The sequence below is a fragment of the Salarias fasciatus genome, chromosome 9 (assembly GCF_902148845.1).
Source record: "Salarias fasciatus chromosome 9, fSalaFa1.1, whole genome shotgun sequence".
In the NCBI taxonomy this organism is placed as follows: Eukaryota; Metazoa; Chordata; class Actinopteri; order Blenniiformes; family Blenniidae; genus Salarias; species Salarias fasciatus.
In genome coordinates this window covers 22672377-22691388 of record NC_043753.1, presented here as the reverse complement: position 1 = coordinate 22691388, position 19012 = coordinate 22672377, and the positions used below count along the sequence as shown (strand labels likewise).

General features: G+C 45.7%; 2 protein-coding genes across 2 annotated transcripts in view; one reads left to right on the top strand and one right to left on the bottom strand.

The window, feature by feature from the left end:
• LOC115394103 (zinc finger protein 45-like) overlaps positions 1-19012 on the bottom strand; it is a 1173573-nt gene that overhangs the window by 237760 nt on the left and 916801 nt on the right. The gene's annotated exons all lie outside the window — the stretch shown is intronic.
• arhgap21a (Rho GTPase activating protein 21a) overlaps positions 13082-19012 on the top strand; it is a 76828-nt gene continuing 70897 nt past the window's right edge. Inside the window, exon 1 of the mRNA XM_030099272.1 lies at positions 13082-13333. Within this exon, the coding sequence (XP_029955132.1) occupies positions 13253-13333 (81 nt within the window). The 5' untranslated portion in view covers positions 13082-13252. The remainder of the gene's footprint in view (positions 13334-19012) is intronic.

Below are 19012 nucleotides of genomic sequence, written 5' to 3'. Positions count from 1 at the left end.
AGTCCTTGAATTTGAAGCATTCTGTGCATTTTTCTGTGCAAATTTTCCAAAAGCGACAAGTAAAGGGCACAGAACTCAGGCCTGCTGTGCGGGTTTGGCCAAAACCCTTCAGCTTCAGCTCTCCTTTCCACACCTACTCCTCTCCTGTGTTGTGTGAGTCAGGCATTAAAGAGCAGCCAGGCTGTTTTTTCAAGGCTTCAAGTGCTGCAGTCAGCCCTTGATCTCTGGGGGAGAGGGCTCAACGTAAAGGGTAGACCTCAAAATACCTCCTGTGTGATGCCTCTGAACTACAAACAAACACACACACACACACACACACACACACACACACACACACAAACATGCCTCATATGTCAGTTTCTGTATGTTCCGCTGCCGTCGTCGGGTTGACTAAGAGCCAATTGTGCGTGTCGGCAGACAGACCAGAGCACGCTTCACTAGACGACATGCACCCGGGGAGTGTTATCGTGTGGCCACACACTCTTGATTTTCATTCATCTGAGACTCCAAACAGCCGTCGCATCACATCACAGGAAAACACACACACACACACACACACACACACACACACACACACACACACACACACACACACACACACACACACTCTAAGTATTATGCTTAAGACCTAATGAGGTTTATTATTGCTTCGCGGTGCAAAATCTAGACTGAAAGATGGTGAAATATCAGTGATAGATCGTCTGTGTTTACTCTGAGCCAGCATGTTTCTCTGCCAAACACCCAGGTGTGCAATGACCCGTGGCGAGAAAATGCTCTGCAAAAGAACAAAAACATGTGGAATTCACTGAGAGGGTCTCGTGGAACAACTCCAAAATTGAAATTATGCAATTTGTGTGTTTTTGTAGCACTTTACAAACATGTTTCTGTGCCAAAGTTAAACGGTCCGGTTCCAGATACAAGGCCTCTGCAACCTCACCACATACATGAGTTTCCTTTTGGACAAAGCAGTTCTTGTGCATATTCCACGGTTCTACGTCCTCTCTGTTTCACTTCTGCGGTGGTAAACAGCATCTTCACTGAACATTCATAAGAATTCTGTCAAGCTGTATCAGGTTTTGTGATCTACAAGGTGAACAGGAGTGAGATAAGCCAGGGAAAAATATGTAACAAATCACAGAGCTGTCTGGTTTTGGGATATCTGTGGAGCATTAGTCACAAAGACCCCCATTGTACCTCCAACTGCAGCCCCATGTATCCTTATCCTGAGACATCAGCGCTTTGCGGTCGTTGTTAACTTATCCCCGCAGTAAAGCCCCCCACGCTGGCCTGGGAACTGGAGGAGCTATTGTCTTCCCGCTTGATGCCGGGTCCGGTGAAAGCGAGAGGGGACAAAAAGCCTCGCAGGTTCACATGCTGCTGCTTTGTAGCGCTCCGTCCAGGGAACAGGGGCCGGGGCCGCTGGCGGAAAACAGGCTGCAGGTAAACTGTGATCCGCACAAAAGGAACAAAACTGGAATTGTGTGTCTGAATGGCCTCACGTCCCGGCGCCTGACATGCGATGCCTGAGGCTGGGTACAGAGCAGCCTGTTTCAGTTCACCTCTGCAGCACATAAAACATATTCATCTGAGTGAACTTGTTTCTGCCCCACCAGTGCTTTTTGCAACTGATTTTCCCAGATAGAGATCTATGTTCTGGTGGTCTTGAAGTCACCACGTTGAAGCTTGAACATAGAACCCAGTTGAATTTGTAGGAAGAAATTTGAAGCAGGGTTTTAGTCAAGACCAAGACAAGAGGAAGAATCAAAAAGGTGTTAATACTGACGACCTGTCCTGGCTGTTTCCTTGAGATCAGCTGCAGCCCCAATGTAATCCTGAGCAGGATAAAAGTTCAAATTCAAATCATTAAAAAAAATTTTACAGATCAGATTAAAATCCCCTTCAAATTCTGAGATCATTCTGTTTTCTCACCAATCAGCTGACGATGGACGATCGAGCTGTGTTTTTTGGGGGGTATCAGTGATGAGTGCCAAATGCAGATCATCAGATCAGTCGGTACCAGAATAAAACAACTGGCCTTACTGCCACTCACAAAAACATGGAAATTATTATCATTTCGGATTCATTTGGAGACAGTTGTGGCAGTTGATAGGTTCATTTGTGTGTGGTGCAGTGACTGTGAAGAATAATCAGCTATTCATGCTCAGAGACATTTCACTTCTCGTTTGTATGTTAATGAGTAAAGACACTGTAAAAATGACTAAATAAGTCCGAACATAGATGATATGTATTTCTGAAATAGAATTATTCTGAATTATTTACTGCTTTACTTTGACCTTTGGTTCAAATGTGTGAACTCTTTTCAGTCATGATGCCAACGTCAAGGCTGATTTCTAACTAAATGATTCTCACAGCAAACAGCATGATGGTAAACCAGACAGGAAGAGTCAACCGTACAGAAAATGTTTCTTTTCAATGCAGAGACTTTCACTTTTATGGAGTTCAGAGCCTTTGTGGGGCTTTTCAGCTTTTTTTTTTCTTTTTAAGATTAATTAAACACTCCCGCTTAATATGGAGACATCGCTCCCTTCTTTTGGTGATTGGAACCTCCTCATAATTGCTGCTCCACTGACGTGTCTTGGTACACAAATAGAAAGAACATCCTCTCCAGCGCTGAATTGTGTCCCAGTTTGCCACTGGCTGGCCACAGGGCCTGATGGATTGACTGCCGCTGCTGGGATTCGTCCAGTCATCCAACTCCGTGCCAGATCCACTTACACAACCTCCAGCCAGGAGAGAGCCTCATCCTCTTAAATTCTCAAACCCAACTACAGCTTAAAAAAAAAATCCTTAATGAATGAAGTTATATATGTCGTGCTTGGCATCACGAAGGAGGCAGGCTCGTTTGGGACGGCGTGTCCACCTGCCCTAATCCCGACGTCGACGGGCTTTGAACCGAGGCTTCATGTGATGTCCTAATCCAGCCAAACATTTCGCTGCCACGAGAGCTTGTAATCTCTCCTCTGCTGAATGTTTGAGTCACTCTGACTCTGCAGCCTCGCTGTAAATAAAGATTTGAGATTTGAGCTCGTTTTCCAAAGTCCGTCCTTTCTGAAAGCTGGCTGAGCTTTAGATGTCGAAAGCAATAAAAAAAGGAAAAAGAAGTTCTTTATACAGCTGTTGCATTCTGGGTGATTTGGCAGGACAGATTGAAACTTCTTCCAGGGCAGTTTTGGCCCTCGAACCTTCTGTTTGCTTCTAAACAACATAAGATAATTACTCAGTCTTGGTCAGGCTGCAGACTGTACTCTGAGTTTTTTTTTAAATTACTTTGTTTTGCTCTGCTGAAGCCACTTTTTTCAAAAAGAAGAAGTACATTATAGAAAGAGTGTGCAGTTAAAAAAACGTGCAGTTTTTGCACACACATGTAATCCATAGATGTACAGATTGCGGGTTGTTTGTGTGGAAAACAACGGCAGCGCTCGACTGCCAAATGCAATAACAATCTGTGGCATGAGCTTGATAGATGAATATGGACCTCATGTTTCCCTGTGTGTGATGCAGAGTCCCAATTCCTTCAGTTTAAGTTCTCTATTGTCTTGCAGAGGGTTTACCAGCGCTGTAGACAATAGCTGCTCTCTAAAACTGGGGAAACCTTGCCGGGTCAAAAGACTCCTATTGTCCCATCTTCCATTGTGCTGCAGGAGTAGCCAGCAAACAGAACACTGTCAGTCTTTGTCTTTGTGCGGATCAGCTGTGCAGCAACTCTTTTTTTTTTTTTTTTCATGCTCTGCAGAGTCCCATGCGGCCGCCGTGCCCTACATGTCACCGTAATAAAGTTAAGGACGCCACAGTTGATAATGGAAAGGCAAATATGTTTCACCAGTTGACTGTTCGGAAAGTGGAGAGCGCAGCATATGTGTGGGCCTCCGGGCTTTTCTTCCTCTTTTACAATGCCGTCCCTGTGATTTCATTTGCTTGCTTCAAGGGTTTAAAAGGTTCACTGACAGAGTGTGGGAGTAATGTGTTGATTAGCTGCTTGGCTTGTTGCTTATTGTGGATTGTGTGAACTGATCAAGGGCCGCAGTGTTTTCAGATAAATAAAAACAGCCTGTTATGTTAATAATCTCCTGAGTGTGTTAACGGTGGCAGGGGTCACACAGGGGTGTCCTGGTTGGATATTTCAACTTGTATTTCTGATCCAAGACTTTTTCTATTTATCTACCCTTTTATGTATATGTGCTCAAGCCCGGGAGGTGCTTCCTTCTGAATGAACATCAACACATGAACACTGTTACTGCATGACAGGAGATGAAATATACTGTCAAGGAGCATTTAGCATTGTTCAGTTGTAACTTTTGTGTTGCTGCTACCAACAGGTCCCCCCCTTTGAAAATGAGGCCCTAAGTAGAGTTGCTCCTCATCAGGGGAACGATCTCCACCCCGGCACCACAGGTGAAACAGACCTGCTTCTGCACACAGCCTGGCAACGCCCACCTGAAACCAAAACAGGAAAACACAGGAGCACAGACCCCACTGTGGCAGAACAGGACACCTGAGAGTACTTCTGGAGGACTCGAAGGACATCTCGGGGGTAACTCCAAGGTATAAGTGGATGATTCAGGATGCCATCAGGGGTGATCCTCTCCTTTGCATCCCAGAGGAACATGGCCTTCATCGGATTGACACACTCCCTTATCAAAATACCTCCTTAAAGGGACTTAAGGCAAGATTTGTGAAAAACTACATATGCATTTCCACTTTATTCAATGCTAATGGGTCGTGAAGCATTAAAAACCTAAAATAACAGGCCAATCCGCGTATCTGTCTGTTGCCTTGTACAGGCTGTGTGCCAAATAATCTGTTGCTGTTCGGGGTCCGAATTTCCCGCGCAATCATGGGGATGTGACGTAAATTGACGCTGTATGCGCTGCCGACAGCTCTGGAACAGGAAGAATATGGCCGCCGTGGACACGGACTCAAACACTGCTGGGATCAGGGGCGGGCAGTGTTGCCAACTTGGTGACTTTCTCGCTAAATCTGGCGACTTTCCAAAGCCTCTTTTCGACTTTTTTTGTCAAAAGCGACAAATTTAGCGGCTTTTTCTGTTGCTCTGGAGACGTGACAGGACGTCTCCGCTGTTCTCAGCCAGCAGCGGGTGCTGCGTGAGCCCCTCCCCCGTCCCAAAGCACTCACAGGCGGCCAGTCTCAGCAGCGCCCCCTGCTGAGTTGGGGATGATTGGGTAAACGGCCCGGAGCTGCTCCACGGCGGCAACGGGAGAGCTCCAGCAGCCGCGGCCCGCTTCACGCGCCTCCGTGGTTATGCGGCGGGTCCCCGCGCGCTCCGCGGCCGGCACAGAGCGCGTCTCCGCCCGGGAGCGGAGATCCGGAGCTGCAGCGCCGCGGCTTGCTCCACGGAGGCGCCTGAAGCAGGCGGCGGCTTCCACGGGCCGAGTGGAGCTGCCCCACGGAGGCTGACGGGAGAGCTCCGGATCTCCGCTCCCGGGCGGAGACGCGCTCCGTGCCGGCCGCGGAGCGCGCAGGGACCCGCCGCATAACCACGGAGGCGGAGAGGAGCTCCGCCACGGATTTAAAAATGAATCGTTAGATTAATCAATGCATCGAAGAACTATTTCCTAGATTAATAGATTACAAAAGTAATCATTTAACGCAGCCCTATTAACAGCGTTACCTTGTGAGTCAAGTCTTGTGAGCCTTGGCTGGTGGCTGCAGTTCCCCACAGCGCCTATCGCGGCAGCACTGAGGTAAATTTTGAAAAGTTGCCTTAAGTCCCTTTAAATTGAGAAATCATGGAGGAAATTCAACAAAATGCCTGTGGATTCCGGTTTTTCAAAGACACACCTTTTCAATCTCATGCTTTATGTGGGAATTAATTGGGCCACAAACGTCGGACTATAAAACAAAACAAAACAGAACACATCACATTAGTAACGACGCACAGTAAAATAAAAGATACCCATGAAAAAAATGTGATATACAGTCAACAATAGAACTATGACTGAAAAATGTTTGAGAAGAGGTATGGTGTATTACCCAAGAATCCCCCTCCTTCGTAAGGTATCCTTCTGTCTAGTCCATCATTCAGCAGATGTTGTGATGGTGGTCCCAGCAGCTTGACTATGTCTTGCATTCAGAAAAAAAAAAGAAAAGTGTTTATTAAATCCACAATGTGAACGCAAACCAAACAGCAAAAAAGTGAGCCAAGTCCCAGACAACCCTGGTGAGAAATGTTGCCCAATATGTTAATACAAATGGCGTGATACATGGAAATCCTTCTCTAAAACATCTCTTAGTTATTAGACTGGATCTAAAAGGGTGAACCCATTCGAAAAGAATATGTGAATTTCTGGCAGTGTGATAAATTACTTACTATGTAGGAAAGATAAAAAGATGCTTCTTAAAGAGCATGCTGCCCACGACACAACCCAACGACCAGATGTGGCCTCTGGGTATGACGGTCCCAAAATTATTTCTGGTGCTCTGTGAAGGAAGAAAGAAATAGAAATATTAACTACATTGTCAGACTGAATGATTGAAAATATGACAATCGCAATAAAGTGAAAGCTCAGCAGTGACAAAGTGAATAAAATCAAAATGTGAGCGAGCGGCCCAGAGTGGGAGACGCTCATGATAAGCGCATCAGTTCTTACTTATAAAAATGTTCTGAGGCAATGTTCTTTACTGAAGTGTGTGTAATCACTACTAAAGAGCCAAGAATCAAACTGCTATCACATGATTCACCAATGGTTTCTGGTTCTGCTCAGTGGTTAGTGAGTAGTGAGTGTGGACTTACTGGATTCTGGGGGGGGGGGCGTAGGCCCCAGGAGATGCAAAGGATGAGCGAACGTAGCGTACAAGCACTAAACTTAACAAACGGGCAACAAAGACTGAGAGATTATTCATTAATTTTTTAATTACTACCCGTGGGGGCTGGTTCTCTCTGCCTGAGTGGGTGGGGTTGGCTCCTGGACTCTTGGGGGGTGTCTGGTGCCCGGCGGAGTCGGCGGCTGCCGGGCTTGGTCCCCTGGGCCCGGGCCCCGTGGCTGTCTCTGTCTCTGCCGCCTTACGGACCGGTGTGACGACGTCTTCCTGGGGGGTGGCTGGGGTTTGGGCTCTGGGATTGCTGCTGGTTGTCTGGGCCCTGAGGGCTTCTCTGGCCTGCTTCTGATCTTCTCAGAGGTCAGAGGTCAGATCTGCATGGTCACTGTCATTCTGTATTCTGCATGTGGACTCAGTCACCTTGTCTTGTGGGGTGTTAGACTAACGGTCTGTCCTGATGCCCTGGTGAGTAATGATCTGTTTGTTCACCTTTTTAATTGTTTGTTTCCTTCACATTCTGCCTCTTCTCCTGTCTTTCTGTCTCCCTGTCAGGCCCTGCAATATCATGTACCAGTATTCAAAATAAATAAAATAAAGTAAGAAATGATATTATCAAGAGGAGCTCTATACCTAAAAGCTCCTCTTGGAAGAGTAAATCTGTCTATCGTCATTCTGCTGCGTTGATGACCCCCGCCACAGTCCCTTCGGAGCTTCAGAGGCTTCACACTCGCTTGGAACAGCAGCTTCGATGTTAGCTTTCTCTCTTATTCCTTTTTCCCGTCTCTCTCAGACTAACTTTCTGGCTGTTAAAAGCGTACATTTTGTTTTTTACAGAAAACAAATTGATAATTAGTGATGATAATCATCATATCAGAGATTTTCTTTCTATCAGTACTTTTGTTAATCCGTGCATTTACATGGGAGCTTTTTATTCCTATATAAAATAAAGCCTAATTTCGCTGTAAAATGTCGACTCAAGACTGAGCGACAATTGCGTAATTACATTGACTTTGCAATGTAATCTCATCGTGTGAAAAATATGCGTCGCGTCCGGTGGAAACACAGCGTTACTGCAGGCAAAAGGACGCAGCAACAATCTGCAGTACTTCCTGGTGCGGTCTGAGGAATGGGCACAAGAGCAAAAACAGCGGGAGCAGGAATGGGCAATGGAGATGCTTCAAAACCTGTGGAGCAAGGACAGTACTGCAACCACATCACCTGGTCTGATGGGCCGCATGGTGTCGGTTATGGAACATCTGGTCCAAAAATAAATGTTTCCAGTGTTTGTTTTATTGTCGTTATTAAAATATTTGAGGACTTTTACATGTTTTTCCCTAAATTGAGACTATGTTCTGTGTTTAATGCATAACGCTCTGCAAGCCTGCTTCAAGAAATCTGCTTTGCATTTGTAACACAGGACACTTTTATTGCCATTTAAAATGCTCATTCGTGAACAAAATTAATTAAGTTATAACGCAAATGGCTCGCATTGGAAAACTGAAGCCTTTAAAGTCTCTGCAAAATAAATAAAGCAACCCTAGAAAACCCAGTGACCCTTAACTAATAGGAGATTTGAAAAGATGCACAAGATAGCAGTCATTTCTTTTCATAAGACAACTTTCTTTTAGTCTTCCTGAAGCCATTTCCACAACAGACCGTGCGCTGCTCAGCCTGTGAGTGTGTTGTTCAGGGGTTAGTCTGCCAGTGTCTGAAAATGGCTTCATTGGTCATTTCAGCATGTGGTAGGCTGGGTCACCAATGAACTGATGTCCAACGTCACAGCTGGAGACGGTCATTTTATTTTGCCACTGTAATTCTCCATCGCTGAGCATGGTCCACAGATGTGACTGATGAAGGACTCTTGCATCACGCACACCCCCGGGGAAGCCAACGCACAGATCACAGAACAGTGCTTGGCCATCCACAACACCCTGCAGAACCACAGAATGCCATCCTGTTGAAATAGTCCCTCGGATATTGTTCTGGTGCAGTGACTGGCAGGTGGCTGCCGTCTATTGCACCAACACACTGTGGGACTCTCCACCGGTTGTTGATGAATGCATCTCTCGTAACTCTGTGGCATCTGGAATCTTGATATGTGCAGGGAGAAGAACCACGACGGCCTGCAAAGCCAGGACCAGTACTACCATACATGTGAAAAGCTCCTCTACTGTTGTTGTGTGGGCTGCCGTTGCCATTCCAACAGCTTCATACGCAGTGACGTGGACTGATGCATTTTTCTGTGGAAAAGACAAATTCTCTGCTCGATTCGATGGCTCTTTCATTTGTAGGGATGTCGCCGGATTTGTATGTAACCCATTCTCTATCAATCCAAGTGAAGAGAATTCTCTGCAAACGTGCTGAACATGGTGCTGTTGGACGAGGACGCCATTCTGAGTGAGCTGGCTGGAATCCAGGCCGCAGGTGACATGAAGGCTGCTCTCCGTGGTGCTGAAAGCCGGAGCGCATTTTGGGTGTCGTCACAGAACGTTGTGTCCCACCCGACATTTGAATTCACTGTTCGTCCATGCACCCACAAGGCCGTGCAAGAAAATGGCTGTCCATCTGTCGACAAAATGAGTCTAGGACCGTAAATTGGCAGTGCCCAATGCTGCCACCTTGGTCGCCTACGCTCAGGGCCGACCCTGAAGGGTATAAACTGAACACAGTGCAAAGACAAGAGTGTCTTGGAGCAGCCCGTTGATACAGCCTTAGATGTACCACACGTAACAAGGTGGACTCTGAAGTGGACCTCAAAATACGTTCATGTAGAGTATGTCAAGACAATGCTAGGTTTTCAGAGGAACAAATCAATTTCTCATGAAAGTTGCAACAAAAATGTACTTTCAAAGAACATGAACAGAATGCTGAAGCTTTTTACTGACAATTACAGAATTTTCCCCACGGCGTGGTGCCTCCCTGGAGACTACAATGAATTAATGTCATATGCCAATTCGAAAAATGAAACTTTCATTTGCAAACCAAACATGTGTACCCAGGGCAAAGGTCTTTCCTTAATCAAATCCATTGAGCAAATAAAATCCAGATGAAAAATGGTTTGCCTATATCCCACGGCCTGTCCTGACAGGTGGATTCAAGTTTTACCTTCAAATTTATATTCTAGAGACATCTTGTGACCCGTTAAGAGTGTTTATGTTTGAGGAGGGACTGGCTCATTGGTGCACTATAAAACACAGTGAACCAACACCAACCAACGTTGATCAACGTTACATGCTTTTATGCGACTTTGCGATCAACAGAAAAAAAATATTGCTGTTGTTTTCACCATTATCAGTGACCTGAAAACCATTGGCTGCAACATTGATGACAACATTAACATGTCAGATAAACTTTGCTAACTATTCAACCCACCCCCAAGAGGAGCTTTCTGTAAATGGCCGAGTCCAAACAAAAGCCATATCCATATTTGCTTCCATGATAACAGCTAAATAGCTAGCTGTGTATGCTCTCATTGTTTCACCATCCATCCCTCTGGCAGCAGCTGCTTTGCGCTCTTGGGTTCTGACATATTGCTTGACCACGATCTGAGACCCTGGGTGCTGGAAATGAATTGCTCTCCGAGTTTGTTGATTGAATCTCGGGTGGGCCGAGAAATGAAGGAGCTGCTTCTTAATGACACGTAAGTAATTTTGGGAGCATGTGCCATTAGGATATTAAAATTGCAGAAGTAAACAAAAAAAAAAATCTTAAAAAAGAGACCAAGTGATAAGGGATTTTTGGAGCTGATACCAATGTTATCGGCATCGGTTAATATCTGGTATCAGCCAATATAACGGATATCACGGCTGATTATCAAAAAAAGAACATGGATATCCACAGTATACATACTGCGCAGTTATAATTCGAAATATGTAATTCAGGAATAAGACAAAGAACACTACAACTGCAACTATAAGATGTAGATATTGAATCTGGAGCCCTGGCTAACTTTGACACCACAGAAGTTGCATCCAACACCTGTTGTTTGTGAAGTGGCTCCACAGTTTACTCTTGCCTTCTGCCTGTGAAATGAAAGGAAATACTTTACATTTAGTGTATTTTGGTAATAGAATTTGACCACTTCAAATTGAGAACAAGCAGCTGCATACAACTGGAAGTGAAAATATATAGGCTAATGGAAGTTATTTTCATATAAACATCTAAGTGATTTAAAATTAGTCTTATTTACTAGATATTGAAAAGTTACATCGTCCACTTAATACAAGGAAGTAAATTAGATTTAAGGTAACAATGTTGCAGCTTTTATAATATTTGTTTGAGTGTTTTCTAAAATAGTTTAATGAAAACATTTATTTCTGAAGTTATGTGCCTCAGCAAAAGCTGCATGGCAGAATGAAGTATAGTGGGACAGTTGTAGTGGGACAACAATTGCATTTATATTTTATGCCACAAAGTATATTTGCATGACTTCAAAGCGCCATGTAAATGGTAACGTCACACAGCTGCCTACACCTGCTGTCCTGTTCCCTTTAAACAAGTTGAAAACATGATGCAAACTTGCTGTGTAGGAATAAACAGACGTGTGCAGCTCGCTTGACCTGGAGATGGAGATGGTGGATGTAATGTCCATAAAGTTGAAAGAATGAAACTGGTAAAAGGTTTAACAAGTCACTTTTATTTGATTCAATTTTAAATGAAGGAATTTGCAGAAAGAATAGAATTGAGCTGAAAACTCTATTGTTTTAAATTGTATTCAGATTGTGCATCGTGTTTTGAATAGTGAATAAAGTACCTAATTACTTTAGAAAATAAGTAATTAGCAAAGTAACGGTATTACTTTCATGGAGAAGTAATCAGTAATCAATAGCTATTTACTGTTTCCAAGTAACTTGACCAACACTGGTATTGAGTAATATTTCTAATCTGAAAACATGCTGTATTTACAATGAATGCAGTAGAATAAGGTAAAATAAGAATATCTAATGTGGTTGGATGTAATGAAAAAGGGTCAAATCCCTGCAGCAAGCCAGCAGAAATGCTAAATAGCCGTTTTTCAGCCGGTGACCGGAGCGAACCAGCTTCCACTCTCTATTGAAATCGTTATGTAACGACGTTTTCCATTGGTCTGCTTCACAACTCCAATTTTAAACTGGCCTTCTGATTGGTCCAGGGTCGAGAGAGAGGGCGGAGCCTCGGACCGAGTCTGGAGATTCGTCCATCTATGTACAGATTGTCGCGCCGCCAGCCGGGACCACGCAGGAGTACACGTTACTTTTTTTTTTGTCTCTATTTTGTGCGTTTCAGCAGGGAAGCGAAGCTCGGTAATGAGGGGAAATGAATGAGAGCCAGTGGCCGTGTTCCCGCCGGGTCTCCCGGCCGGAGAAACGCTGGGTGAAGGGCGTTCACCGTGTGTTTTGCAGTGTGTTTTTCCTAACAGGTAGTGAGCCTCAGCGGTCAGTCAGCGCAGCCCCGATCCGAGGCTGAATGTCCCGCTTTGTAATCTCTTGACAGCCTTTTTTAACCCATCCGCGGACCGACGGGAGCGCTCCCCCCTGCGGTATGGACAGCCCGCTTCTCGGCTCGCTCCGCGGTAGTTTCCTCTGTCTCTAACAGGTAGGTTTCGGGTGTTGTTGGCAGATTGTGAGCAACAACCTGTCGTCCGCCCGCTTTATGTGTTTGTCAGCAGCAGCCAGTGTTCAGTAAACACCTCCAGAGGGGATCTGATTGTCCAGACGTGCTGAAAAAAAGCAGCTATCCTGCCTTTTACTGCTGAACGCTAACGGGAATTCGGTGTCCTGTCGTGTGGCGTGGTTCACGATGGCTGGTGTGGCGCTTTTTTTCTTTTTCTTACACCACAATCCTCACACGTCTTGTTCCACACTTTCCCCCCCATAGAGATTCACCGATCTCCTCTTTTATTGGACATCCAAGTGTTTTCCCACCTCCTGTGCAAATAAGACAAAATAGTCAGTAAGGGTCACTGTATATTCAGTGAAAAACCTCGTCTCTGCACCTGCCACTGCTTTACAATAGCGGAGCCTGGGCTGGTTGTTTACCAGGCTGCACCACCTGAATAACACTCCTCTCTGGGCTCTGTGTGTGTTCCCACGAAGTACTATAAAATATCAGCTTTTCATGAAATTATTATATGTTGTGGAGCTATTGAGCCATTTGTGATGTCTGTGTAATGACGAATGATCAGGTCTGATCAGGAGGCTGTCCTCAGCTGACCATCTCCTCAGAATAATATCTACTGTATTTTTCATATACATCCATCCAAGTGACATTAAAAAAAATCTGGTTTTGTGCCATTTCTGTGCAGATTTCATCCACTGATGGTCATGACGAAGGAAGTCGGAGTGGATTAGGATCTTTTTCTTTTTTTCTTTTTTTTTCTTTTTTTTCTTCCAATTTTTGTCTTCACCATCTTCCTCCTTGCCTCCATGTGGGCTCTAAAGGACTTCTCCCTCCTTCCTCTGTGCTCTGAAATGAAATGATGGCAGCAGCACGTTGGAGTGATTCACCCCGGGACAATGAAGAGCGCAGACACACAGCTGTAACTTCATCCTGCGAGGTAGGACTTCACCCGGAGTGGACCCTGAGCGCCTGGGAGTGTGTGCGTGTGTGTGTGTGTGTGTGCGTGCAGCTGCAGGATGGTGACAGTTGAGTCCTGAGCTGCTTTTGTTCTGTTCATCATCCCATGCGACCTTTGGAGAATTTGGCAGTGTGGCAGAAAGTAATTATAATCCTGAAACGAGGTGGATTTTGGCCAGATTCCTGTTGGAACATCTATTTCTGACACAATGCTCACTCTGTGCTGCTGGACGCTCCGGTGAGCGAGTCTCCCATGAAATCCATCACTCCACCTAACTTCATCAACACCGTTCCAGAGGTATTCCCACTCTCGGAGCACTCGTGACTCGCCGCAGCTGAAGTCGAAGAGTCTCCTCAGACCCGAATGGGAAACAGCAGAGTGTGAGCTGAGTGCTGTAGCTCGCAGCACGGCACATCTGCCAGCATTCGGGGTGATAGGGTTCATTTTTTCCCCTCTCCGACAACTGTTTAAGCGCACAAAGAGAGTTTTATACTTGCGGCGCTAATCTTACTGGGTCCTTTGTGGGTCTGCATACCAAACTCTGATAAATGGCACATTGTGGAGCTCATCCTTTTCCTCTTACACACGGTAGCTTCGGCCCTTACGTCATCATAATCATCATCGGCCTGCATGCATGCTGTAACAGCATTGCAGCGGTGGCATGTTTTGGATTAATCCATCATCAGAAAATGGCAACGCTGCTCAGTGTGTATGTGTGCGGCTGTAATCCTCTTACTGTGTCAGAACTAGCTGAGGATGGATGACATAAATCTTTGGAAACAGGGTAACTCGGCACCCGAGCACTGCTGCAGGTTATGAGGGAGTTGATGAGAGCTGAACAAGGAGGCCAGAGAGCAGATTTCAGTGAAAGATAGTTCAACCAGGAGACCACCTTCATACATTAAAATGTTTGATTCCGGTTAGCAATGGAAACATCTCTGTTATGGCCTGGAAAATACACACACAGAAAAAAAATCCTACTTCATTGAGAAGTCAGTCAAAGTGAGGCAGATTCTGAGAAGCAGCAGAAGTTACGGCAAAACCAAACTTTCTCTTCCCTTTGCTCGCATTAAATGTCACAGTGGGACGGTTTTCTCTGCAGTCTAACAACTGCTTCCCATCATAGCACTTTTTTAAGTAGTGTGCTTGATTTGTTGAAGTTTAAATTACCAGCTGCTGAGGAGGCATTTCTTTCTTTCCGATCTGTGACGTAACGTGATGGACGAGTGAACGCAGCACAGACCAACAGGGTCTCGGAGGACCAAACACAAGACAGGAAGGCCGGCCACCGCTTGTCTGTTTGCGGCAGATCTTTGTTAGTTTGTGCAAAGGAAGAAGTGTTGCTTCTGTTTCCAGCCTTTCTCCGCTGGTTTAGTCCCTCTGTATAGTCCAGCTTGCAGCGCTGTTGTGACAATTTTGTCGTCTTTGTTCGTTTACCTTCCGGACGGATTTCGGCGTGCCAGTATGAATGCAATACTTGACACTTAAAAAAAATGTGGAGGTGGTGGGTTTGTACCGCTGAGGAGGATTTATTTTCGGACACTGACAAGAAGTACGTTGTCCAGTCCGGCTCTACGCTGTAATGTGTCGTTTTCTTTGTAGCTCCGGACGGAATGTCGGCTTGAAACCAAACCGCTGGCTTCACCGACTTTAAAAATATCATTCCGCACTTCTCTGCAACCCACAAACACACGTCTCGCCCCCAAACTTTCACCCTCCTGTGCCGTGAATGCTGTGGTACCCCCGGGTGTCCAATGAAAGCTGAGACCCCATCTGAGACCAGGCTCCCCCTCCTCCTGCCCCCGCTTCACTGGATCATCTTGGCGTGATAATGAGGGAGATTTCAATGGGTGTCTTCTCTGAAATTACCACACACACGAACACACACACACACACACACACTGCTACTGCCAAAGTGATGAAAGTAATGCTGTGGTAATTCAGGCACAGCTGCCCCGGTCATTAGGAGGAGAAACACCCGGTGTGTATCCCGCCTGACACTCTTCCTCATTCACATTCCCGTCCTTGTTCAACCTGCTGTCACTCTCACTCGCGGGGAGGCTGTGAAGCAGCTGAGACTCTCGGTTAGCATATTGGGTCAGTTTGAGAGGGGGAACCGGCTGACAAACAAAATATTTATGTAATGGTTTGTAATAACGCCAGACTTCTGTCTGGTTAGCTGCTGTCGAGGCTACTGTTGATATGATTTCCACTGATTTCGATCAGTTTTTATCCACTGAAATATTATTTAAAGAATGTCTGCATTTTAACAGATTGATACTTTGCTCAAAGCAAAATGATTTAACATTTTCCTCCAGAAGCTTGATGTATTCATATCAACCCATTTGTTATGTAAAACCAACAATGTGACACTACATATTTGAATAATTTAAATACTTAGATGCATCTCACTTCTGAGTAACTTTTTGCTTGTCCTTTTTTTTTCTTTTTTTTTTTTTTTACATCAGATTGAGATTTTTTGCTAGTCTGAGGTTCAAGCTGATTTAATAATTAGGAAGAATTTCTTTATTGGATTTTTCTTTATTTTAATTTCACGGTTTGTTATCCAGTTATCCAGTTTTTTTCCCTTCCCTCAGCAGCACCCAGATGGCACAGCTGCCTGAACAGAATCCGAGCTTGAAGTCTTGAACCCCCAGTGAAGACAGAACAGAGAATTCCCACTGAAAACCTGAGCAGTTAGAGATAAAGTCAGCGTAGTAGCTGTTTTATCTGTTGCGTGTGCAGTTTGATTGCAGATTGGTGTTTTTAAAATGATATTGTGTATCTCGTACATTGAAGATTCTTGACTTTTTTTTCTTGCTTTGTGCAAACAGCCCTGCTGCGTACTGTGAAGTTGCTGTAAATGTGCCATGATGTTTTCGTCATAGAAGCGGTTTGAGCGAGAACAACCTTGCTCGTATCCACACCGGATTCAGACTTTGAATGTTTTGATAAACCGACACACCCTGGTTTTCCAAGTCATGAATTTCCATCTCTGAGGAAGCTGAAAAGCAGCATTTTCCCCTTAAAACTCTTGAAAAGTAACTTCAATGCAGGGTACATTTAGTGTTTCAGTCTATTTGCAAAATGCTGGACAGTGGAATAGTTTTGTTTCCCTTCTGTTCTGGACCCGTCATGTACTGGATAGACCATGTCACTCGCTGGGGATGAGACCAGCGTCGGTGCTGTTGATGCTGGTGATGCTATCTGTTTTGCACTAAGCCCCTCCTAACTCCATAAAACCCCTGCTCTCTTTTTTTCCTCCCCCGTCCACATGCTTGCCTTTCACCCGTCCTCTATTCCCGCGTGTTTTCACTGATGCTATATTTAACCCGTGGAAAGACGAATGCTGTGTTTGCCGGGGAGGGAAAAATGGAATCACTGTCCTGGAATTGCTGTCGCTTTCCTCCTATGCGAATGCTGGTCAGCCTGGCATCGTTTCAGCGCTTGTGGAATGAAATCGCTGCCAGTTCGTGTCGTATACAAGCTTGCTTTGCGTTGATTTGTTTGGAAATGAATCAAGATGGTCTCTTTTTCGACGGACATTCCGAGCTGCAGTCAGATTTCCTGTGTCGTATCGCAGCTTTGATTAAACTCTTACAAAATGCTTTTAAAAGCTTTGTGTCCAAAGGAAAATGACCTGCGCGTTTAGCAGTGCTGGCAGATCATCAGTCAGGGCGACAACAAAAACATTTCGATTTGCATACATCTGAAAAGCAAATGTGTCTCGTTGCAGCACGTCAGCCTTTTTTTTCTTTTTTTCTTTCATATTCCTCGAACGAGACACTGACCTGGATGTGACCCGGCTTCTCTTTCAGCATGTAAACACACTAACAGTGCGGCACTGTCATGGGAATAGCAACGAGCTTTCTGAGAGCACCGACATTTCCCTCATTGTTTGTTGCTACAGCGGAGTGTGTGCGAGTGTGAAATTTGGCATCCCGTGTCAGAAATCGTACGTTCCAGATATGGCTTCCTGGAAATCGCTGGGGAAGTGTGGGCGTGTGCTGCATCTCGGTGGAGGTGACCCTCAGGATGTGTGTCAGGTGGCGTGTCCTCCGGTGGAGGACCACGTCAGTTGGGCTGGTCTGCACGCCGCCTTTCGGCCTGCTGATCGCCCACAGCCGCACTGGACGCCAGATGTTTGATAGATGGATGTGCGGAGGGAGGAAGGGCGGGAGCAGGAAGAGGGCAGCAGGGTACCAAAGCAGACGAGAGTTTAAACACTAGAGGAAAAAAAAAAAAGAGAGAGCCCCCCCCCCCCATCTGTTTTGTTGCCAATTGGCTCAGTGTCACAGCCTCTTCTGCCTGGATGCCCCCATGCCTTTGAAACATAAAGAAAGGGCAGAAAGAAGATGGTGAGATGCGACGCTTTTGGGGGGAAGGGTTGCAGATGCATGCAGACAGGCAGAACAGAACCAGTCTAATGCTCAGTGAGCCTGAGCGGCTCTCCATTACACATGCCCAAGGCATCTCCATCAACACTCGCCCCTATCCGCCTCTATCTTTGTCACTGACACATGACATACGCCGGTCGGGTGTGTCATAAGTGCTCAGCTTATGCGCATAGCACGAATCTTTGGGCTGTTCTCACACTATTCCTCCTCCATCCTGGTATATTTTGCGCCCTGCAGGCTTTATAAGGCAGGGATTATGTAACGCGGCGTGTAGCGGCTGGTTGATGATGTTATAGACTGCGGCCGTGTCAGAGGTGACCCCCTCACATTTTCCCTGCCGATGCCTCGAGATTTTTTTCTCTACATGCGAAACAAAACAAAGCACGGGCAGTTTTTGTTTTTCAAATGGCGTGTTGCGTAACCTGGCTGCTACCGGGACATATCTCAACCCGCAGTGTTGTTGCGGGCTTTGAGGTCTTGGCAGGAAACCACTTTATTTCCTGTAGGCATCAGCGCTGGAAATGAGCAAAAGCACTCCGATGATAGAATGATTTCATGAATGGCTGGTGGAAAAGCCGCCGAGCAGCCGAGGCACCGTGGTTTTCCAGCTTCAGCCTGCTCCGAGGGCCGCTGAGCTGTGCGGACCGAACATGTTGCACGTCGCTCTGATATATAACATGACAGTTATAAAAGCTGAGCCGACCACAACGCCTTCATTATAGACCAGCAGCTGTTTCTGGAAAAACCGCCAGATTCGAGCCGTCTAGGACAAAGCCAAAACCCAAACTGGAGACCAATCAAGGCTTTTGGGGTCAGAGGAGCTGTAAAGTATAATTTCACACAATTTTCGAAGCTGTCAGCCACGATGACACAACAGTTTTTTGATATGACTGAAGCGCTGCGTAATGCTCATGCTCTTTTGATTCCATTTGAGCAAAACCAGTTAAATTTGGCACATTTGTTTCTTTCACTGAGTTGTTTTTTTCCTCCTCAGGTTTTGAGCAGTTCAGTCATTTCCTGATGTTTTTTTCTCAGTCATCAGTGGTCATTAAAAGTGCGCACGAATGATACCGAGAGGGCTCCTTTTCGCTCGGACGGGATTTCTGACGTCCTCGTCTATTTTCTGTTTGTGAAACGAGGTGGCTGTGGCGTCCTCGGACTCGGAGCACACATGCGCTCTGTGTTGTTTGGAATCAGAGGCCGTTTCGGGCCTCCTGGCTGTGCGAGGGCGCCACGAGATCCATAACTCACAATTGATTGG